Genomic DNA, 25,247 nt, shown 5'->3' with positions numbered 1-25,247 from the left:
TGATGTGCCATAAACAAGATATTAACGGGTGGAATATTCCACAGGATCTGGGCCGTCTCAGTGAAGGGTCCCCGTCGTCGGATTGGCCAGACGGACTTGATTTGAACACATGGCCTTTTGACCCATGTGTGCCATCAATCACTAGTAACCATAATAGTTGTGAATATGACATAAAGGCCCCTGTCTATAATAAATTAGTGTCGGCTCTTTGGCATTTGGGAATAGCTGGGGTTAGTTGGTAATAGCTGGGGCCTTTCCGTTTGTCTGGTTTCTATCTGGCTCCTTCACTCTCGCAGGATGTGTCTTTTCGGTTTGTTTTTGCCTTTTTTGGAGAGCCTTCCCCCAGCAGCACCTCGGCCGGCTCCCTGTGGTTGGAAAGTGGTTCCTTTTTTTTTGGGGACAGAGTGAGGACCAAGTCTCTCTCTCTCTCTCTCTCTCTCTCTCTCTCTCTCTCTCTCTCTCTCTCTCTCTCTCTCTCTCTCTCTCTCTCTCTCTCTCTCTCTCTCTCTCTCCCTCTCTGTTATGGCAGCATTATTCTGGAGTGTTCTCTCTTCTCTCGTTGCATATGTGTATAGAGGGACTGCAGGCACGGCAGGCCATGTTTGCCGAAGCAGAGGTAGCTTCCTCCCGTATGTTCCCTCACTTCCTGTTTCGGCAGTTTCCTCATTTTTAGCTCCGAAATTTCAGATTCAGAGGTTTTAGTAGTCGCTGCAACTCGGTGCTCTTTAGATCTGTTGTTAACCACATCCTCTTTAGGGTCCACTGTCATCGCTTAATGCCTTGTATGTGCAAGCTTACTTGGCAATAAAGACATTTCTGTAGGACACTGACCCCCCCCCCCCCCCCCCCCTTCCATGTACTGTGTGTCTCCAGGAGAGCCCCAACCTGTCTCTGGGCCAGGACACGTCCAGGCGGCCTCTGCCTGCTTTCCTCTTCAGTTGCCAGGTGGGCGTCGGCCGCACCAACCTGGCCATGATCCTGGGCACGCTAGTCATGAACCATCTGAAGGGAACGTCCCAACCACCACCACCACCCCCACAGTAAGAGCTCTACCTCCCACCTAAACCCATCTGGACGACTGGAATTCAGCCGGCTGAATGGAATACATCCACAACTTAAAGTAATGTTTTTGCTTCAGAAGTAGGTCACCCACTCTGAGCACCAGCCAACACTAAGTAGGCTGAGAGAGCCTGGCCTCCTGTTCACTATAGATGTTTGACTGTTAAGCACTCCTCATCTCATCCCTGTTGAGGCCTCTCTCTCCGCTAGATGTGACTGATGGGCCAATCAGAGCAGCTAGATGTCACTGATGGGCCAATCAGAGCAGCTAGATGTAATGGCAGCACAGTGGTACCGTGGTTAGCACTGCTGCCTCACAGCGAGAAGGTCCTGGGTTCTAACCCTGGCGGGAGGCCTTTCTGTGTGGAGTTTGCATGTTCTCCCCGTGTTTACATGGGTTTCCTCCCACACCAAAAGACATGCATGTTAGGGACTACGGATGAGAACCAGCTCATTCGCTAACTCTGGTGCATTTACAGTGATGTGGAAACTGAACATGTTGATTGATGTGCACTTTCCCTGGGTAACAAAAAACAACAAAAACGTAATTGATGGGCCAATCAGAGCAGCTACATGTGACTAATGGGCCAATCAGAGCAGCCGCAATGTGACTAATGGGCCAATCAGAGCAGCTACCATGTGACTAATGGGTCAATTGGCTATGAAGTGATTCCTCATTCCTTGTTTACTTTATTTCCAGGGCAAGTCCCATTGGAAAGATAAGAGCGATATTAATTTAACCCCATTAGAATGAAATTGTCATTGTTTAATAATGCTGCCCTGTGCTCTGGGTGCCTTTTCTTCTTAAAATTGTCTGCAGAACTGAAGAGGCAGCGGCTTCAGAACCCAAGCCACTGTTCCAGGTCATTCAGACTCTGATCAACAAGCTACCCAATGGACAGCAGGTCATGGAGGAGGTAAAGGATATGATCGACTCTACACTGTCACTGTCATGAAATATAGATATTTAAAGCCTCCAGGCGAAGAGCCATGTCAGTGCTTAACTGCTCTGTGTTTGAGCTGTAAACATTACCTGCAGTTGTTTAGTTATTTCAAATCACTTGGTGTGGTGAAGTAACCTGAAAGTACCCAACCTATATTGTCTTATAGATACATAAATGTACACACAACACAACATAGTCTTTAGATAATGAGATTTGAAAACATCAGCCATTTAAAAACTTCAGATGAGGGATTTGTTTATTTACCTCAAGCAGCCTATTGCGAAAGGTCCTGGGTCTAATGCGATGGTCTAACACAGTCCCAAAATATTAGTGAACATGAACAACTCTTTCCCAACACTACTATAGAAAAAAGCTTGACGTTTGAGTCTTTCTTCTCTAGTTTCTGGCGTTGGGAGAGAGTAGCTTATGTTCACAAATATCGATTGAACTTTCCCAGGCCGTGGAAATAGCGTATTGGATTTGTTGATTTTGGTAGCTGTTCCTAATTAAAGTTAACCTTGTACGGGGCAGATGGCTTCGCGAAAGATCACAAGATCACACGAGAATCATCCATCTTGTCAGGCTTCAAGTTATGCGCTTGTTTATGCGCCGAACCACAGTGGTTTGGACCAATCAGCATCCTTCTGAGGAACTACCAGTGGCTACGGGCAAAGATACTCTGTGTTTTTTTGTCAAGCCACAAACACAAGTTGTACAGTCAAATCATCTCTTGGGTCGCTCCCTCTATCTGCCAGGTTGACCAAGCCATTGCCCTGTGTTCAGAAATGCACAATATCAAAGAGGCCATCTATGAAAACAAGAAGAAACTGGAAGGTATCGGAGAAGATTATCAAATTCAGGTTGGTAAAACATTCTGTTCTTGTCCCTTGTGCTTTAACTCAGTGCAGTGAACGGTTCCTGACTTGAAAGCTAGTATATTTGACGCTAAGCCCATCTTCTGCTGAATAAGCCAGGAGTGAGGCAACGATGAAAGGGGGGCTGACAGTATGGGGAGGAAAAGCCTTTTCCAGCTCGGCCACATTGGTGGAGGCTGTGGAGAAGAAACTGATGGATCCCATGTGTAAAGCTTAATGGCACCGTCCCCTAAGGGCTTGGAGACATCCGTCGATTTGGGGCGAATCACTTGGTGTGCTTGTGTGTCATAAGTGCAGCCGTAAAGAGGATGCCAAGTCACACAAAACGGGGAACACTGGGAACACTCAAAAGTGACTCAAATGATGTGCTCTTAAACCGAGGCATTTCCACTGGTGCAATTTTCACGAGATAAGATAAGTAGGCTATATCAATACATTTTCACAGTTTTTCACCTGACCGTGTTAGTTTACCCTTGAAATATCTATCCAGCTTTAAGTGGTGTTTTGTTTTCAGTTTCTTGGCTTTTCTTCACAGAAAAGCCAAAACGTGGAACAACAACACAACACATAATAATAATTAATAAAAAAAGACAATGAAAGAAAACCTCACACAAACAGGCAGCTGCACTTCTTCTTCCGTGACAGGCTACAGAAATATATACAAATACAATACATTAAATAAACATGACCTATCACATCCGGAGTTACATTTAGGAGGGGGGGGGGGGGGGGGGGGGGTAAGTTTGGCCCAATCTTTTTCAAACTCTTGCATTGATTGTAGTTTCTCAAGTTTGAGATGCTGCATCACCTCTCTCAGCCATCAAGGCCAGCTCGGTGGACGAGGAGCCTTCCAGTGAAGAAGGATCAATCTCTGTGCCAGCAAAGTGACACATTTTGTCATCTGGAGTTTAGTTCCGGAGAGATTGTTTCCTCCATTGTTTTTCTTCTACTATACCAAAAATAGCTATCATGGGATCTGGTCGATTTACCATTTTGAAAACATCTGACAGTGTTTAAATTTTTTTTTAACTCCAATAACACATTGCCAGAACGAGTGAGCTAGATACGCTGGCGAAGAACTGCATCTGTCACAGGTGGTATCTGCGTTTGGGAACATTTGAGAGAGTTTGACTTTTGAGAAATGTAGGCGATGCAGCACCTTTTTAAGTGGTGTTTTTTTTTCAAAACTTTTTATTAGCTTCACACAGAGAAATAGCAGTTACATCCCTGAACATGTAAAATATTCTGTGGTTTTACATTTGAACCCCCCATTCCTGCAGTATCCAACAGTTACATTGGATTATTCAATGAGAATTTAAATATTCTGCAGTTATACACTTTAACCCACCAATCCACCCCCAGATGGAAGGAAAGAATAAATAAAAAAGTTAAAAATAAAATGATAATACTACCGGTAATAAAATAAATAAAAGGGGTTCAGGTAAAGTAAGATACACAAATGAATAAGTTAGTTAATGGAGGGTGTTCAGCTCAATTTTTCTTTGTCAGTTTCTTCGTTGATAGTCAGGGATATCAATATGTTGTACAAATGGTTGCCAATATGTTGTACAAATGGTTGTCATATGGAATATTTTTAGCGAGCCTTTTGTAAGTGGTGTTTTCGACTGAGAAAAGTGGTTGGAAGCTGCCTTCTTTTTCAGTCCTCTGGACTTTAAACAGCACCAATTCATTTGTACACTGTGACTGAAACTCCCCTTTTCAGAAGTTCCACTTACCTTGTATGAATAGATATGTTACTGGTATGAACCCGGTTCAAACCTCAGCATGGGGGTCTTTCTGTGTGGAGTTTGCATGTTCTCCCTGTGTTTGTGTGGGTTTCCTCTGGTTTCCTCCCACACCATAAAAATACACGCATGCTAGGTATATCCTGCCATTGCCCTTGACCAAGGTACTGGCATTACAACTGGAGTTGGTCCCTGGGAACCGCACTGTGTGGCTGCCCACTGCTCCTAAATAGCTAGGATGGGGTTCAAATGCAGTGGACAAATTTCCCCAAAATTATTAATAAAAGTATACAAGTACAAATCGTTTTTTGTTATCTACAAAGCCCTTACCATCTTATATCCCAGCTATGCTGGACTGGACCTTATCAAACTTGATCTTATCAAACTCACTCAAATGACTCATGCTTCATTTTCTTTCTCCTCTTTCAGGGAAGCAGTACCAAAGACTACTTTCTCCGCAGAACGATGCAAAGCTTGGAGCGCTATTTCTACTTGATGGTGTTCAATGCATACCTTCATGAACAGGTGGATATGTTTTTACCATGGCAATACAGAGACAATGAATATGATCTATGATATGATGACTCATTAAGACTTATTCTCGAATCTGCATGCAGTATGTATTATGATATCTGCTCAAATACACTAAATAACATTTCATCGGTTCATCCCATGGTTCTGTGCTGCGTGGTGATGTAAAGTGTAATATCAAAACAAACCTCAATGTTTGCTTGCCAATTTAGAAAAAAAAATGTATCTGAATTTTGTATCCCAATAACGTTATCACAACTATCACCAATATTATCGCAATGTGATCCCACTAAAAGACGATAAAGGATAATAATTAGGGATGTCCAATATTATCGGCCTACCGATATTCTCGGCCGATATTGGCATTAAAATGTAATATCGAAAAATATCGGTATCGGTTTAAAAAAAATATATATATATATAAAAATATATATTTTTTACATTTATTTAACCTTTATTTACCCAGGCAAGCAAGTAAGAACAAATTCTTATTTTATTTATTGTGAAAAGTATGCATAATGTTGTGTTAATTTCATGACAAGAGATATGTAATGTTAATTACCTGAAATGATTCAGTTTTTTTGGGGGGGAAACCCCGCATATCGGTTGATATCGGTATCGGAAATTAAGAGTTGGACAATATTGGTATATCGGATATCGGTAAAAAAGCCAATATCGAACATCCCTAATAATAATGAATTAATAATGAATTATTGCTCAACATCTTTTGCTTCTTACAAAATTTGGGGTGAATTTGCTTGAAAGTGGACTACTGTATGAAACGGAGAGTCGTAACCATGGTGCCGGGGCTTACCTGTGTGTGTTGCAGTACCCTCTTGCCTTTGCGTCAAACTTCAGCCAGTGGATGTGTAATCATGCGTGGCTGTACAGGTTACTGGCCTGTTTGGACATTTCAGAGCTGTCTGCCCCGGCTAACCTGGTCACTAGAGGAGCCCGCGTCCTGGTGAGAGACACACACACACACACACACTCTCTCTCTCTTTTTATTTCTCTCTCTTTTTTATTTCTCTCTCTCACTTCTCTCTTTTTCTTTGTCTCTCTCTCTCTCTCTCTCTCTCTCTCTCTCTCTCTCTCTCTCTCTCTCTCTCTTTCTCTCTGTCACATGGACTCTGGCATATTCTGCTGTCTGACCCTCTCTTTTTCACACTCTTATACGTCTCTTATGCACACACACACACACACACACACACACACACACACACACACACACACACACACACACACACACACACACACACACACACACACACACACACACACACACACACACACACACACACACACACACACACACACACACACACACACACACACACACACACACACACACACACACACAAACACACACAAACACACTTTCATGTGTTAATATTATGGTCTGTGCGAGCCTGTTTACATCTTGAACCGTAAATGTGAAACCAAAACCTGCCAAACCTAATTTACTGTGTGCAGCTGCGTACGTGTAAAACGGCACTGTATATATTATACTGTATGCGTGTGATGATATGTAACCGTATCTGTGTTTTTGAAGGTTGCTGATGAGTACTTGGCTCCAGACGTACTCAGCACGGTAAAGGAGATGAAGGTGGCCAACTTCAGACGGGTGCCCAAGATGCCTATTTATGGAATGGCTCAGCCGACGTCAGAGGTGCGGTTAGCTAGCAACAATCCCTCCTCTTTCAAGGCCCCATAAATCTTCAATATTATAATACCATGGTGTAATTACAGTAAACAAAATGAGAACCATTGCTGAAACAACAAATTCTCACTCTGTGGTCATATTTGCCATAAACCCCATTGTTTACTTTCGCAAAGGAGTTGTTGCCGTTTGTTCCCGTTTGTTTTGTAGGAGGGGGTTAACAGTCCCTCCTAATCATGAACATGGAGTTATATTTTATTGCTGAAGCAAGTTTTTTATTTGGAAAGGCTACCAACGGACCCGTCACACAATATAAACGCAATATAGAGGCTACCAAGAGACCCGTCACCCAATATTAACGCAATATAGAGGTTACCAAGAGACTCGTCACACAATATAAACGCAATATAGAGGTTACCAAGAGACTCGTCACACAATATAAACGCAATATAGAGGCTACCAAGAGACTCGTCACACAATATAAATGCAATATAGAGGTTACCAACGGACACGTCACACAATACAAACATAATATAGAAGCTACCAAGAGACTCGTCTATTCTCATCCATTCTGGTCGGTCATATCGTGTTTTTGCTGTAATCTATGGGTGGATTTCTGGTCCAAAATTCAGAAAAATATAAGATGAGATGAAAATAAATAAAATGCAAATGAATACAAGAAAACTCCACTCAGTAAATATTATATATATTTTTTATCTTTGAAAAGAAAAACTGAAATCTGTTCGGTTTGAATGAATACAAATAAGAAATGAAATAGATCAAAGAACACTCCACTCAGTAAATTATCTTGTAAAATTATAATCTTTAAATACAGAAAAACTAGATGAATATTTCGACATCCACAAACAAATATTTAACTACTTGTGTTTTTCTGCCAAAATACGGACATTGACTTGACAACGATATATTGATGTAGAAATTCTACACGTAGGGCCTTTTCGTGTGAATACAAACACTTCTTACAGTGAGTCTACCCAGACGAACGCTTACCTATTGCTTTGGCATTGTACTACATGTATATTACATCACCCGGTGCGAGTGATCGTGTGGCCCAGTCCACACGATCACAGGTATTTTGACACAGGTTTTTCCAAAAAAAATCCTGAATGAAACCTCTCACCTCAGAAGAGATCAGGGTCAGCTATTGATTCTCCCAGTGGTTTATATTCAATGATAACATTCATTGTTGCCTAAATATAGATTTATATATGGCAGCCCACCGTAATATCAAACAGGCCCCCACCACAAACGGATTCCACATACTGATGCAATAACATCACGGCGCTTGTGTTGCGTGTACACAGCGTTCTCCACCGGCGGCTTACCCACCCCTGTCTACCACCACCACCACAGATAAGCCAAGAGCTTGTGGGAGAGGCGATGCTATGCTATTCATTACAAGACGCTGCATTCATGAGAGCTCTGAGAGTCGGTGTAGTTACATGGAGCAAACATGTTCATACCTAAATGGGGGGAATGCCACCACATTTTAAGAATTCATATACCGGTATGTTGCAGTAGTTCGAGGCAATATTTGTGAACATGTGCCACTCTCCGCTAAAGCTAGAAATCAAGAGAGAGAACCCTGGAATTTGTGATGTCACCGGATGTAAAAAGAAAAAAAAGGGGGAAAAAATAATAATAATAAAAAAAAATGATTGGTGGGAAGAGGGTCATTTTAAAACTATAAGATATATTTTATTGGATAGAATCTTTTTTTATTTATGTCCCTGAGTCCCTGAATGTCAGGGACAAAATGCTGCCACTTTCCATTGAATAGAGAAGAATGGAATTTTGTTATAGAAACATGAGAAAATGCAGCTGTACTTCGAAGATACATGAGGTAACAAAACAAAACAAAACAAGTGGGTGGTCAAAAATGGGTGGCGTTCTCCCTTAAAGGCGTACTAAATAGTTTTAGCCACTAGAGGTCACTAGAGCACCACCAAAACAATGTTTTATATAAGAAACCTCTACCATTTGATTGATTGAATTGATTGATTGAAAACTTTATTAACAGATTGCAGAATGGGTACAATACAGTACGGCTCAATACAAATAATTGTTAAGAGGATGCAGACCAGAAAAATACTTTTGTCTTGTTTACATCCGGGTCCCCCATTGAACGTATAGTTGTAATCAAACGGTCAAACTATCAAATATGACTCAATCCAGCAATATCATATCAAACTTACCACAAAACATGTTGTCAGAAACACATTTTAGGTTCACCTTTAGGTAGACAAAGAGAAAGTTGACAAGCGAACAAGCCTCCATTTTCTTTTTGAAAACGGGAGCAGAGAACCACAGACTGCCCACTAGCAGTGTGTTCCACATGGGGACAATGGCAAGTAGGGAGGGGATACTCAGTGAGGGGATACATGCACTCACTGCCCAACGGTTGAGAAAGAAGTCCAGGCAGAGGGAGGGGTCTCTGTAGATAAACACACCAAAACACGCTTGTAGTGGGTCATAAGTGATGATTGTGTTTATATGAGTCTATACATAGTATAGTAACACCGACATCCAAGTTGGGGGACCCCCCTTTGAACGGCCCATCTAAGGTTTCTCTCCTCCACATCGTCTGTGGTGCTTTTTTCCTATTGCTAGGTTTTTTTGTGAGTTTTTCCTTACCTTCGTTGGGGAATGTCTGGTCTGGGAGTGTTGCATATTTGGATTTTATGGTGGATTTTGTTCTTGATTTATTGTGATGTTTCTTCTTGACTTGTTTAAGTAGACTTGTACAGCCCATGGGGGCATTACCTTGCGATTTCGGGCTTTACAAATACATTTGATTTGATAAATTATTAGATTTATTTTAGGATGATCCTCATTATACTTTAAGGTGACTTACAGTGTGAAGTTTGTGTATGCAGGCCACGGGTGCTGTGCTGGCTCACCTGACGGACGAGAAGAGGAACCACAGTCACGTTCTGTGGGTCAACCTGCAGGACGAGCTGGTGCTGGAGGGCAACGGTCAGGTGTTTATCCCCAGGGAGCCCTCCTGTCTGGACCAACACATCTCTGTCCCGTCCTCAGATCCACAGGTCATGGAGGTAGGCTGGGCCATATGACCAAAAGTAATTTAACCTTTATTTTACCAGGTAAAATCCCATTGAGATCAAAGATCTTCTTTTGAAGGAAACCACGTCAAAAGACCAGTGTAAAAAACGAATATTTAAAAAAGTTTTGACAGTATATCCGTATTTGACAGAATAGTTTTCCGGTACAAATGACAATGTGATATGACTTTTCTTTTTTGTCTTCATCTTGTAATGCAATTGTCATGGTGCCATTTCATTTCAAATGCTCTTTCTTTTTATAGATATCTTTTTATACATTTAGTTTTTTTTATATGTATATATATCATGGACAACTTGGCATTATAAAATGCCATACCTATACATGGACCCATGACCTCCCAGTGGAGGTAAGATGAAGTACTCTGCCCTTTGCAAGTGGACAGTATTTCGTAGGGGTGGGAGTCACCTGGAACCTGTCGATTCCATAACAATTATTAGAACTACGATTTGGTTATCAAACGATCATTGATGTGTCACGATTTTTTATTCAATCCCCTTCAATCATCATTGTGATTTGAATTATATGCATGCTGCAAATATGGTTGATTCACGTCATGATTAAAAGCTGAGTCAGTCGTCAGTTTAAGAGTACGAGAAAGTAAGATAATCTATTATTGAAAATGTGCATGTTGAAAAGCTACGATCATGATTATCACATTAGGGCTTGAGTCCATATAACGTTTTACAGAAAAGTGCTGGCAGGGGGGCGCTGGGATAAAATGCTTAAGGTGAGATTAAAAAAAGACTGAATGTGAGTTATGTATCTATGACAACAATGTAGCTATCACCAACCACCGTGACCTAACCACTGTTGTATGACAGACTAGCACTGTTGATTTGGTTAACGTTATCTATTTCGTATCCATTTGTTATTTTACTGTCTAGAACCGTGATTAGCGGTATTTGTTATTTTTCTGTATTGGTGTTTTGTCACAGTGACCACCAACCGAAGGACGCTTGCCCTCATACTTTGTTTGGATGAGTTTGGTGATGTTCCTGCTGTCACCGTGCAATCTGACGGCCGTAGAGCAAGGGGAGTGTGGGTGCGGATATGGTACCCCTTGTCCAAGAGCTACGGTTCCGTGTTATGTCTCCCGTCCTTGTTATGATCATGTCTGTCTCTGTCCGACATATCATGCAGCTCTGGATAGACGGAGTTTCTAAAACGAAACGAAACAAGTTTCTCCTCCATTTCCCTCGACTTGGTGTAGTTACTATGGTCGCTAAGTTACAAATGTGTGACGAGTCCCCACCCTACCGGTATATATGATTGGTTTTCTGTAAAGGAGCGACTGTGACGAACACTAGTGCCTTTCAGAAACGTTAAGAGGTTAACAACTAGAAGCGCTCGGAGCGGCTGCACAAAAAAGGCTCTGGAAAAAGAAACCGGGTGCAGCGCTTTCCCTCCAGACAGCCTGCTGCTGCCTCATTGGGAACTATTGAAAAAAGCTCCCAGAATAAAATGCTATATGGACACAAACTTTTAGTCAGTTGTCTCTCCCTGCCGTAGCGCTTTTGGGCCTTTAGGGTGGTTTCTTCATTGAGACAGTAGAGATACTTAGAATGAGTAGGAGTAGGGGAGGCTCTGTGTCCCTTAATCCAAACACAATCTCTTGTCTGGACACAAAATTGCCCCCCTTTTGAGGTTTAATTTAGCCCGACATCGGAATCCACTCCAATAAAGACGATCAAAGGCGGTATTAGTCGTCTAATCAAAAACTGCGGACGTTACTCTTGCCTTGAAGGCTTTGTGGTTGAAAGAGCCTCTGTGTTCTTTTGCCCCCACGCAGAAACTGGAGAGGTCTCTGAAAGAGGAGATCCTGCAGGCTCAGAAGTGGCTGGAGGTGACGCTGGAGCAGGAGAAGCAGATGAAGATGTTTAAGAGTTGCCTGAGTGTCCAGGACGTCTTCAACCAACACGCCAGCGCTCACCAGGGCCTGCTCTTCAAGCGCATCCCTCTGCCTGACTGCAGCCCGCCCACAGAGGAGGTGCTGACGCAAAGACACGCACACACACGCACACACACACGCGCACACACACACACAAAGACACACACACACACACGCACGCACGCACACAAAGACACGCACACAAACACAGCAGGCAGCAAGCACCAATCCATATATAGCTTACATTAGATACGTGTGCACACGCACACACACACAAAAACATACGCACACACATGCACACACACATTAAAAGCAAGCACCAATCCATATTGGTGACAGTGGCTCGGGGAGGTAGAACAGTCGTCTGGTAATCCGGCGGTTCCTGGTTTGATTCCCGCTCCTCCCGGGCAGCGTGTCGAAGTGTCCTTGAGCAAGACACTTAACCCCTAACTGCTCCCGATGAGCAGGTTGGCACGGTTGGCATGGTTGCCTCCGCTGTTGGTGTGTGAATGTGTGAGTAAATGGGTAAAATGTGAGGAACAAATTGTAAAGCGCTTTGGATAAAAGCTGTTCTATAAATGCATAATTTACCATTTCTATTTATTTATTTACCATATACTGTATATTACATGAGACACACACACACACACACACACACACACACACACACACACACACACACACACACACACACACACACACACACACACACACACACACACACACACACACACAGTATAAGTAAGCATCAATCCATATATTGATTGATCAAGATCGTTTTTTCTTTTTAAATAGTGTTTTTATTTGAGACACTGTAGTGGTTGGTTGTCATGTACCGGAGTGAAAATGTCAGCTTTGTGCTCCCTCTAGTGGTACAGCGTGGTACTGCCTATGTGATTGCTGTAATCCACTCTCACAATCATATTCAACCTGATCTATATTTCGCTGTCTCTATTGATTACACCTATTATAATATAATATAATATTGTATTTTATTCAGTCTTCCATAGTATATGTAGTCTATAAAGGATCATCTTTTGAGCATGAAAGGCACATTCGATTTGTGTGTAATATATATATAATAATAATAATAATAATAATAATAATAATAATAATAATAATAATAATAATGCAGGACCTGTTCAGAGGTCTTTAATTGGCATGCAATTATCCTCAACGTTTTAGCGATTAGCACACACGGTTAGCACACACACACACCGGAACACACACGCATGCATTGTCTGTGTTTTTTCATTGTATGTGTGTGTGTGTGTGATTTTTATCGTCAGGACTTTGACAAGCTTGTGGAGGCCATGAAGTGCACCTTGGCGGAGAACTCTCGCTCAGCCTTCGTGTTCAACTGTGCGAACGGCAAGGGCAGGACCACCACGGCTATGGTCATCTCCATTCTTACTCTCTGGCACTTCAACGTAAGCGACTCTGATTGTTTACTGTGTACCTCAGACGAATAACCGTACAATTCCATTTTCAAGTTTTCAGAGGAATAATGTTCTCATACTAGAGATGGTAAGCTTGTGTTGTGTTCATCCCTAGTTAAAGACAGTAGAGGTTGGTTGAGTACTTTCTTGTGATATATCGCATTCGCAGTCATGCTCCAAGTGACTTGAATTAATTATAATAATAAACTTTATTTGTATAGCACATTTCATACAAGAATTGCAGCCCAAAGTGCTTCACAGCAGAGATGTAAACATAAAATAGACATACTAGTGTAGGTATAAAATGAGCATAAAATTACAATATGTTTTATATTATAAAATAATAATATTAATATTATAATTCAGAGATTTGAGATTTGAGATTTAAAATATATTAAAAGAAGATTGAAATAGATTTCTTTATATATCAAACTTATTGATTTACTTTTGTAGCACTCCAAATATGTTTTATATGGTTATTTAGTGCAAGGGTTCATCTGTGACCTTAAAACCTGCAGAACAATTTTAACCTTTTAGATATAATTGAAAAATGATGAAAAACCATATAATCTTTTTTAAATGTTATTATAATTTTTTTTTTTTACAATTTAGGTGTAGTTGTAAAGTCAATTAAAATACAAATGTGATACATCACCATAAAGTACTTAATCTCTACTACTGTGTTTCACTTCACATTCCAGCTGACTGTATCTGGAAGATTAGCTTTGTCCATCTGAAAAATGAAAACAGACTTAGTATAATGGTTCTTTATCTGAAGGATTATATGGCAGACGTATCTAACGCTGATGAAATACACCCTGTTTTTGTTAGTCTCTCTTTCTCCCCCTCTCTCTTCTCTGTGTCACTTTTAGCATTTGCTGTTAAAGGACCATACCAGTCTAATTTTGACCTGTCGCCATTAGCGGAGGAACATGCCAACATTATGGGAAATGTGCTCACCGTCTTCTCCAGAGTCAGACAATAAGATGGATATCAATTTCCTATCCGCTATCCGGCTGCAAGCTAGCCTAGCTTAGCACAAATGAATGGAAGCGGATACAGACCAGCTAGCCTATAGTTGTTGGCCAAAAACACCTCTTCCGGAGTTTTAAGCTAGGCAAGTGGTCCGTATCTGCATCCATAAATTTGTGCTAAGCTAGGCTAGGAAAAAAACTCAGAGAGAGGAAATTGGTATCTGTCTTCTTGTCTGACCCTGGAGAAGAGGGTAATTGCATTTCGCATAATATTGCTGTGTCCCTTTAATTAAGAAAAGTTCTGTTCGTAAGTGTATACGGTGAGCGTGTGTTTTAGCTGATATCAGCTTACTTAACTAAACACCATCACACTGCCATTGATAATACTATTTGAAAGTTGCTAGGCATAATGTAACTCAGCCTTCTGAAAACCACAGAGTTGGTTCATTTTTGCCAACACTCTACTAGAAGCCCCACACGTCAAAACATTCGCATTCAGTTGGGTGCTCTTGTTATTAGCTCCCGGTGGCTGCGTGAATTTGAATAGCTTGTAGTAGGGGAATACAGTAACAATACAGTGACAATACGCAAAACAGTCATTCTAGAAAGGGTAGAAAGGGCTACTTTCAAGTTTCACGGAGCATATTTTCAAACCTTTTCAACATCAATGGCAGTGTCAACGGTAGGCTGAGATCTACCGAAACATACTACACTTTATACACATATGCACAGTAAATTTAGTTAAGGTCAGGGACAATCTCTGGTAATGGTGAGACGTCGATATTGAACTGGTATGGTCCGTTAAGCTCTCTTCTGTTTAATTTACAAATTGCTACGTCCTCCTGATTTGCTGTATCAGGGCTGCATTGCAAATGAGATCCTGTGATTTCAACTGCATTACCCTGAATAGATAAATATATACAACAACAACAACAACAACAACAACAACAACAACAACAACAACAACAACAAAAATGAATGAACTATGTTTTCCTTCTGTAGGGATTTCCTGAGTTTGGCGATGACGAAATAGTGAGCGTGCCTGATGCCAAGTACACAAAGGGAGAATTTGAGGTGGGTTACCAGTAGGGCTGCAACTAACGATTATTTTGGTAGTCGACTAATCTGTCGATTATTTTTTCGATTAGTCGACTAATCTAACGATTATTTCTGTCACACCCTCCATCTCTGCTTCCTGTGGGCGCGGCTCCTTTTCCGGGCTCTTAGCAGACTTCTTAGCTTAACATAACAGACCGACAGTAAGTTTGGGGGAACTAATGGGATAACTGGGGTTGCAACAAAAGTGCAACTAGGGCTAAAAACACAATGAAATAAAATAATAATAATAATAATAAATAATATATCCTTCTTAGCAGACTTCTTAGCTTAACATCCCAGGGAACTAATGGGATAACTGGGGATGTTGTTTGCTCCTGACAAGAGTCTCAAAGTCTGGGGTGATGGTAGACAAAGCAACTCTGAGGTCATGCTCAATGTCCAATCTGTTCCTCTGCTTTGTCTTCAGCTGGACCAGAGCTGAGAAGCCACTTTCACAAAGATAGGTAGTGCAAAAAAAAAAATTTATAAAAAAAAAAATATATATGTATATATATATCGACACAAATAATCTGCGTCGACGAGTTTTTATGATCGACGTCGTCGATTATGTCGACTAATCGTTGCAGCCCTAGTTACCAGACTTTGCTTCTCTCTCTCAATGAGATGAGATGAGAAGGATCCTTTATTGATCCCCTTGGGGAAATTCAGGAGTCAAAGCAGCATGGGGGGGGGGGGGGGGGATACTGAGCTTCACAGCCCTATACAGTCCAGTATCTATATACACTATAACTTAGATACAATATAAAATATAAATACAAATACAATATAAAAGTAAAAAATACAAAAAGGTACAATGAGTGCACATGGCAATGTCGTCATAAGCACCGTCGTTAATTAATGTAATCGGCGGCAAAATTATGTTTTTGGAGACTAGCTTGTTTTTATATGTACCAACCCGGTGGTCAAGTGCGCGCATGTGTTATCTGAGAGGCCCTGGACTGTCTCACTGCATGACTGTCTCACTGCACGTGTTATCTGAGAGCTCCCTGACTGTCTCACTGCACGTGTTATCTGAGGTCGCTTTCACACAGGGGCTGTTTGGTCCGGACTATCGGACCAGAATTCGATAGTCCGGTTTTTCGGGTTTGTGTGAATGCGCGTCGAACTCTGGTCCGCCTGAAAACATAGGTCTCGGTTCGCTTCATCGGACCAAACGCGGACCAAATATAGGAAGTGCTTATTATTATTACCACTGCGCGCGGCATCCACTGCAAAACAAGCACACTGCATCTATCTATCTATCTATCTATCTATCTATCTATCTATCTATCTATCTATCTATCTATCTATCTAACTATCTAACTGTGCATCTTGGGTAGAAGGAAGAAAAAACGCGGCTTATTATTAATATTATTATTATTATTATTATTACCGAGGCGCGCTGCATTCACTGCAAAACAAGCACACTGTACACATATGGGCAGAAGACCAAATAAAATAGCTACTTGTGGGCACTCATAAAAACAACGCGGTGTACAAGTTGTTTAGCGAGAGGATGGTGGTAATGGGCTTCAATAGAACAATGGATCAATGCCATGTCAAAATAAAAAAACTCCGCCTCCGCTGATATCTATGGGGCTCGCAGTCCACACACACACACACGGGCTCGCAGCCACACACACACATTTCCACTCTCTATTGTCCAATAGACGAGCGCCATTTTCGACCGCGTGACATTGTTCAGAAAGTTTTGGTGCGCCTGACAAATTTCTGTGTGAATGCAGACGAACCAAATGAAGAATGCAACAATGTTGCAACTTCACCACCAGAACCGCACCGAGTCCACCAAAACTATATGTGAAAGCGACCTGAGAGGCCCCTGACTGTCTCACTGCACGTGTTATCTGAGGTCGCTTTCACATATAGTTTTGGTGGACTCGGTGCGGTTCTGGTGGTGAAGTTGCAACATTGTTGCATTCTTCATTTGGTTCGCCTGCGTTCACATAGCATCTGTCAGGCGCACCGAACTATCTGAACAATGTCACGCGGTCGAAAAGGGCGCTCGTCGATTGGAGACAATGGAGAGTGGAAATCCCTCCCCTTCAGAAAGTGAAATGCGGAAATACACAAACTGTGTAGCCGTGAGCAGGCGTGATAGTAGCAGAGGCGTGGCTGATAGAGAGTGGAAATGTGTGTGTGTGTGGCTGCGAGCCCGTGTGTGTGCGCGCGCGCGTGTGTGTCTGTGTGTGTGGACTGCGAGCCATGTCTGACTCCAGATCAGCGGATCACCCAAGTCTGTCCACGAGACATGTTTACACAGTGTGCTTGTAATGCCGCGCTCCGTGTGTGTGTGTGTGTGTGTGTAAATAGAATTTAGGCAGGGCCACGGTATTAATAATAAGCCGTGTTTTTTTCTTCTTCCTTCTATCCAAGATGCACAGATATATATATAGATAGATAGATAGATAGATAGATAGATAGATAGATAGATAGATAGATAGATAGATAGATAGATAGATAGATAGATAGATAGATAGATAGATAGATAGATAGATAGATAGATAGATAGATACATAGATAGATAGATAGATAGATAGATAGGTAGATAGATAGATAGATAGATAGATAGATAGATAGATAGATAGATAGATAGATAGATAGATAGATAGATAGATAGATAGATAGATAGATAGATAGATAGATAGATAGATAGATAGATAGATAGATAGATAGATAGATGCAGTGTGCTGCGCGCTGCGGTATTAATAATAATAATAATAATAATCTGCGGTGTTCCTTCTACCCAAGATGCAGTTTATCAGGTGACTTCCTACGTTTGGTCCGCGTTTGGTTCGATGAAGCCGAACCGAGACCTACGTTTTCAGGCGGACCAGAGTTCGCGTGTTTGGCCGAGTTCGACGCGCATTCACACAAACCCGAAAAACCGGACTATTGAATTCTGGTCCGATAATCCGGACCACACAGCCCCTGTGTGAAAGCGACCTGAGCGCTCCCTGACTGTCTCACTGCACGTGTTGTCTGAGCGCTCCCTGACTGTCTCACTGCACGTGTTGTCTGAGAGCTCCCTGACTGTCTCACTGCACGTGTTGTCTGAGAGCTCCCTGACTGTCTCACTGCATGTGTTATCTGAGAGCTCCCTGACTGTCTCACTGCATGTGTTATCTGAGAGCTCCCTGACTGTCTCACTGCATGTGTTATCTGAGAGCTCCCTGACTGTCTCACTGCATGTGTTGTCTGAGAGCTCCCTGACTGTCTCACTGCATGTGTTGTCTGAGAGCTCCCTGACTGTCTCACTGCACGTGTTGTCTGAGAGCTCCCTGACTGTCTCACTGCACATGTTGTCTGAGAGCTCCCTGACTGTCTCACTGCACATGTTGTCTGAGAGCTCCCTGACTGTCTCACTGCACGTGTTGTCTGAGAGCTCCCTGACTGTCTCACTGCATGTGTTGTCTGAGAGCTCCCTGACTGTCTCACTGCACATGTTGTCTGAGAGCTCCCTGACTGTCTCACTGCACGTGTTGTCTGAGAGGTCGCTGACTGTCTCACTGCATGACTGTCTCACTGCACGTGTTATCTGAGAGCTCCCTGACTGTCTCACTGCACGTGTTGTCTGAGAGCTCCCTGACTGTCTCACTGCATGTGTTGTCTGAGAGCTCCCTGACTGTCTCACTGCACATGTTGTCTGAGAGCTCCCTGACTGTCTCACTGCACGTGTTGTCTGAGAGGTCGCTGACTGTCTCACTGCATGACTGTCTCACTGCACGTGTTATCTGAGAGCTCCCTGACTGTCTCACTGCACGTGTTGTCTGAGAGCTCCCTGACTGTCTCACTGCATGTGTTATCTGAGAGGTCGCTGACTGTCTCACTGCATGTGTTGTCTGAGAGGTCCCTGACTGTCTCACTGACGACTGTCTCACTGCATGTGTTATCTGAGAGGTCGCTGACTGTCTCACGGCACGTGTTATCGGAGAGCTCCCTGACTGTCTCACTGCACGTGTTATCGGAGAGCTCCCTGACTGTCTCACTGCACGTGTTATCGGAGAGCTCCCTGACTGTCTCACTGCATGTGGACTGAATTCTAGTAACCCTCCCTCGAACAGCAACTTAATTGAACAATCCCATTCATCACTACCTCCTATAGTACATAATTTGCTTGTCCAGTTTCACTCTGGATATCCAGTTGAAACCAACACCTGTGTTATAAAACCATATTACCACACAAAGCGTTGGTTTGGAGAAATGGGACCGCCCTATTCTCTCCGCCGGTGATTGATGGCTAGAGAGGCCTCAGTGTGAGCGCGCTCTCTCTCCCCTGGTCTGGAACAGTTCCTCTGAATTGGGGCCTTGGGGGAACACTCTGTCCCACGCGGCGTTCCGACAATGAATCGGCGGTGGCTGAACCCGCTGGGCTTGTGTTTGTAAACTGTAAACACGGGCAGCGGTGAAAGGGACTGCTCTCTTTGCAGGCTGACAATGGTCGGGATGTCATTCGCGGCAACCCTGCGCAGGGAGTTTCTGGGATACACAGAGTGGTTGCTACGGACCCCCCCCCCCCCCCCTACACACACACACACATACACACACATACACACACTCACGCCGTTTGAAGGATTTGTGATGTTGTTGTCGCCTACTCCGGTCATTGTGCACCAAAAGAAATATTGCTGCATGCAGAGCTACTGGCCAAAAAGCCACACACAACATTGCAACTACCGGTATTTATAGTGTTGCAGTGTTTCCCTTACCATTGCTTTGAAGGGGCGGCCCGCCCCACCAACGGGACCCCCCGCCCATCCTGAATTTTCTTTTTTATAATAATAATTTAAAAAAAAAATAATACTTTAAATATATATATATTTTTTATTAATTATTTTATTAATTAAAGCTTGCTTTAATCACAGTAACGTTAGCAAGCTAGATCAATTATACATAAATCGCTTTTCATATAAATCAATCTTCACTAGGACTTTAAAAGGGTGGCACGGCACGGTCTACGGAGATGCAGAAAAAAGCTACCAAATCCATTCCGAGACAACAGAGCACAGTGCGCGCTCCGCAAGTCACTGACTACCGTTGTATCTCTCTCTCTCTCTCCTTCAAATAGCCAAACGTTACACTATAAAAACAAACTGGATAGTTGACTTAATGATATTCTAAAATCATTAAGTCTGCTTAATGGGCGCTCGCGAGCACACACACACAGTAAGCCATACTCCCTTTCTCTGTGTATGTGTGTGTGTGTGTGTGTGTGTGTGTGTGTGTGTGTGTGTGTGTGTGTGTGTGTGTGTGTGTGTGTGTGTGTGTGTGTGTGTGTGTGTGTGTGTGTGTGTGTGTGTGTGTGTGTGTGTGTGTGTGTGTGTGTGTGTGTGTGTGTGTGTGTGTGTGTGTGTGTGTGTGTGTGTCTGTGTGTGTGTGTGCGTGTGCGCGCAAGCCCAACTCTGGTCTTTGGAAAGACCAGTTGAGGTCAGAGGAGTTTGATAGTATTTACTGAGGATGGCCAGATGATGTTGATAATTAAACTTAAAAAAGAATTATACAGAGAAAAGCTTCAGCGAGTACAAGACGCTGATGACCGACAAAAGAGAATCCCTCACTGAGGAAGGCCTAACCATCATGTATCTCAATCACAATGGTGATGTCAGCCAGAGATGGGGAGAAGCATGAACCTTTAAAGGACATCTATTTGAAAGAAATTACATTTTAAATTGTTTTCTTCTGATTTCTTTTAAACAAATTATTATTTAGTATTATTTAACTATTTAATTATTATTTAGTTATTGCACTGCACTGGCAGTTGAACTGCATTGAACTGAACTGAATTGAAAAAAAGAAACCTCATAACTGAACTGGCACTGAACATTGAACTGCACTGGCACTGTTTGCAGATGTACTGTTATTAAAGTTAGTTAAAAACATAATTTTGTATTGTTTTCTTTGGTTAAATCCAAAGGAAAAAATATAAAATATGAGAAATCCGAAAACAGGAAAATTAAAAACAGAGAAATCCGAAAACAGGAAAATTCATATCCGAAAACAGAAAAAGATAAAAACGGATTTCATAGGGCCCTAGTTAAGGTGAGTTAATAAATTCACTCTGAAAATCTGCTCCGCTCTGATGAGCTGACTCTTCGGTCAGAGTGTCCAGTGTGCACTCTGAGCCCTCAGAATTTCCGAACAACTTGAGTGTGCTCGCTCTGACACTGGTTGTAAATAGTTATGAGTGTTGTATGTGCCTCCCTGTATTCAATAGTTCATATGTGTGTTGTCACTACTGTATGTATAATTGTAAATAAGTTAATTTATGTGTTGTAAATAAATATTGTTAATATTTATTTACCTAATTTATGTGCAATCGTTTCATTTCAGCGCAGTGTAGAGAAATGCAGCGATATTAACAACCGCCTTATGACGACACTGTTGACACCACGTATCTGTGACATGCACGCCCCTCAACAACACTAGTAGTTTCGGGGGGCCTACCACTCCCCCCTGAAAAAAATCCCAGGGGAAACAGTTGGTTGTTTGTCTGATAAAAGTGTACCCTGACCTTAAATGATTTACTTTGGATATGAAAACTTTGTGTTTAATACATACCGGTATACAAATCTCCTGGGGTTATCCATCTGTCTCTGTCTCTGTCTTTGTCTCTCTCTCTCCTCTCTCTCTCCTTCTCTCTCTCCTTCTCCCTCTCTCACACTCCTTTGAGTTTTACACGGTTTACAGTTGCTAAGCAGCGATAATTAGCCGCTGTTGCCGTGAATACCCTGCTTTGTCCCTGTTATTTTAGTCTCTTAACAAATGCAATGTAATGAGTCTCTCTCTGTATAATATTACCCTAGTCCTCCGTTTAACGAGGCTAACGTTACATTAATAGCACATAACAATATGCAGCATCCACTGAGGTCATTGGTCAGGCTGCTTACAGACGGGGAGGGGAATAGGGTCTCGTCTGAGTGAGTGAGTGAGTGAGTGAGTGAGTGAGTGAGTGAGTGAGTGAGTGAGTGATAGTTTACACATGCAAGGAATTTTATTTGGTCATTTCGCGTGACATTAACCCATTCAGTGCCAACCACGAGTATAGTCGGGTTAACTCGCCATCGCTTGAGTGCCAATCACGAGTATAGTCGGGTTTTAATCGGTATTTCTTTTATTAGCGATATCCATTCATTTTTCATCCATCCAGCCTGACGTTATCATTGGAAATGGGTCTGAGCTCGCAAAGGGCAAATACCGCCGCCTATCGTCTCCTGGATGGTATTGCACATCATTGGATTGGATTGGCTGGGACTGTGCATCAAAAAAACAAGTCCGGTCCAGGTTTTACTTCTCGGGCATGCAGCTGGATACTATTGCATTGACTGGGGGGACTGTGTTTTGGACTATAACGTTGGATCAATGGACGCGATCGATATTTGGAATGGCGATCAGGAATTGGATTAATATTTTTGCATGACATCAGATGTGAGGTAAGGCCTTTATGTTACGAATCTTGGGGTAATCAGATGTTCCTTTCTCCGCCATCGGAGCGTGTGTGTGTGTGTGTGTGTGTGTGTGTGTGTGTGTGTGTGTGTGTGTGTGTGTGAGGTTTGCGCCGACCAAAGTACGGAGAAGCGATTTTTCAGACCCCGCTTCTCTTCGTGCATGAGGACACATATACTATCGATAATCTAGCGTTTATTTGAAAATGATTCATAAATCAGCCGAAAAATTACAACGTGTTTTGTGTATTCCACTAAAGGGCTATTATCGTGTCTTTCTCTGGAATTACTAGAAATCTCCAAAACTATACTCGTATACAAAACGGTATAAAACGGAAATGTACAGATGAAAAAACAATCAGTTTCATACATGTTGACTGCAAGCAAGTCATTGATAAGCGACAGGTGTATTAGACCCATAGCCATAATTTAAGATATAGTTTAAGCGTTCGCAAATATCCCCGTCTTCCCATTGATTAAAGCGCTGGCCTATAAGCCCTAATTTGGTCATATCCGGCCGGCTCTGAATGTGTTAACAGACAGACAATTAACACTTTGGATGCCAACGACGCTATAAGTCGTTAATTCATGCCGCCAGTTAACACTTTGAGCGCCACACGCCAGGTTTTCCTTTTTACCTGCTGAATGCCACCATCGGCGCCAATGTTAACGTTAATATCGCCTAATCTATGTTTTAAATTATGGCTATGTGTCTAATCTGCCCATCGCATTATCAAAGACTATTTTCCAGTCAGTGCTGTCAAGGCAGATTGTTTTTTTATCGCGTCATTTCCGTTTCAGAGCATTTAGAAAAGCACCCGTTTTCAGATAAAAAACAGCCCATTCTGGACCATTCTATGAAAATCGTCCTTTACTGGAATATTCCACAACGTTGATATTCGTCGGCCTTTTTATGAATCGTTTTCAAAAAACCGCTAGATGATCAATATTATACGTGTACGCAAGCACATTCGGGCCGCGCACGGATAATCGCCGCGTTGATTTCCTCTCTGACTTTTACAGTGAAACCGAAAGAGTCCATTTCACAAAACAGCCTATAACTTCATCAAAATTAGTCTGATTATCCTAACACTGATAACATAGAGTCCTTACCTGACATCAGATGGTATCCAACTGGTATATTCCAATTCCTGATCACCATTCGAAAAAATCGATAAGTGTATGGATCCAACGCGATACAGTAGAACTCCATGATCTGGGGGCTCAGACGCTCCAGAATGAACTGTGGTAACCCCGGCTGGATCAGTGGACTGGAAAATGTGGAGTACCGGATTTTTTCCCCCATCCATTTTCATTGAGTCCATTCCAAAATCCCTTATGTCATCTGAAAGACGATAGGGGGCGCTTTCTTCCACATATAATCTCCGGCGGAGCTCGTGTATACTCGGGTAGGCTCGCGTGATGCAATATGATTTCAGATCGCTAAAAAAAAAAGAAAAAAAAAAACAGAGAAATCTCGTGAGTGGCTTTCAACCACATAAAAATAAACCTGAGATATCTCGTGTGTGGCAGTTAAAGTGTTAAGTGCCGCCAACGACATATAGCGTTTGTTAGTCGTATTTTTTTTAATTTATTGGCGATTTGAATTCATATTTCATCAATCGAGCCTCACACTAGTGTTGCAGAGTCTCTCTGAGCTCAATTGGGAAGATACCGCCCCCTATCGTCTCTCCCTGTGTAACTGCACCCCATTAGTTTAGACTGATGAAGGGGGGGGGCTAGTTTCCTCATGTTACTTTTCCATCAAGCCAACTGAAGAGACCCAAGTTGATCGCCGGCCCGGAAAACGCGTGGAATATATATTTACAGTACCCAACGCTGAATCAATAAACGCAATCGATATTTGGAATGGCGATCAGGAATTGGAATAATCTTTTTGGATAACATCTGATCTGAGGTAAGGAATCTATTTGACCAGTCTTGGGGTAATCAGAGCTTTTTTCACAGATATATCAACGTGTCCCATATGTGTGTGTGTGTGTGCGCGCTGATCAGGAAATGAGAGCATCGATATTTCAGCCCGCTTCTATAGAGTGCATAAGTACACATATACTATCGATAATCTAGCGTTTATTTGAAAACTATTCATAAATAGGCAGAAAAAATTACAACGTTTTTGTGTATGCCAGAATATTCCAGTAAATGCCGTTTATCACGGAATCTATATATTTTCCTGAAAAAGAGGGCTTTTTAAAATGCTATAAAACGGAAATGAACCGATTAAAAAACAATCCGTTTCGACAATGTTGACTGCAAACAAGTCATTGATAAACGACGGGCAGATTAGACACATAGCCATAATTTAAGACAGAGATTATGCGTTCACAACGCTATCATTGAAGTGGGTGGTGGCATTTAACCACGTTTTACCATGTTCACCAGTGGTAATCAAAGTGTTAAGGTAGAATAAAATAAAAGGTAGAATAATAAGGTAAAATGGAATATAAA

The 25,247-nt window shown here is 42.1% G+C and overlaps 1 protein-coding gene across 3 annotated transcripts in view; it reads left to right on the top strand.

The window, feature by feature from the left end:
- The window catches only part of pald1a (phosphatase domain containing paladin 1a), a 155,382-nt gene that overhangs the window by 20,115 nt on the left and 110,020 nt on the right, over positions 1-25,247 (top strand). For all 3 annotated transcript variants that reach the window (XM_084323837.1, XM_084323838.1, XM_084323836.1), the window contains exons 8-17: positions 874-1,040; positions 1,880-1,976; positions 2,759-2,863; positions 5,053-5,148; positions 5,984-6,118; positions 6,707-6,823; positions 9,712-9,891; positions 11,709-11,906; positions 13,097-13,237; positions 15,223-15,294. In XM_084323837.1, the coding sequence (XP_084179963.1) occupies positions 874-1,040; positions 1,880-1,976; positions 2,759-2,863; positions 5,053-5,148; positions 5,984-6,118; positions 6,707-6,823; positions 9,712-9,891; positions 11,709-11,906; positions 13,097-13,237; positions 15,223-15,294 (1,308 nt within the window). The remainder of the gene's footprint in view (positions 1-873; positions 1,041-1,879; positions 1,977-2,758; positions 2,864-5,052; positions 5,149-5,983; positions 6,119-6,706; positions 6,824-9,711; positions 9,892-11,708; positions 11,907-13,096; positions 13,238-15,222; positions 15,295-25,247) is intronic.

This window comes from Notolepis coatsorum (genome assembly GCF_963971535.1).
Source record: "Notolepis coatsorum genome assembly, chromosome: 10".
In the NCBI taxonomy this organism is placed as follows: Eukaryota; Metazoa; Chordata; class Actinopteri; order Aulopiformes; family Paralepididae; genus Notolepis; species Notolepis coatsorum.
The sequence above is the reverse complement of the archived record's forward strand: the minus strand, read 5'-3'. Positions and strand labels throughout refer to the sequence as shown.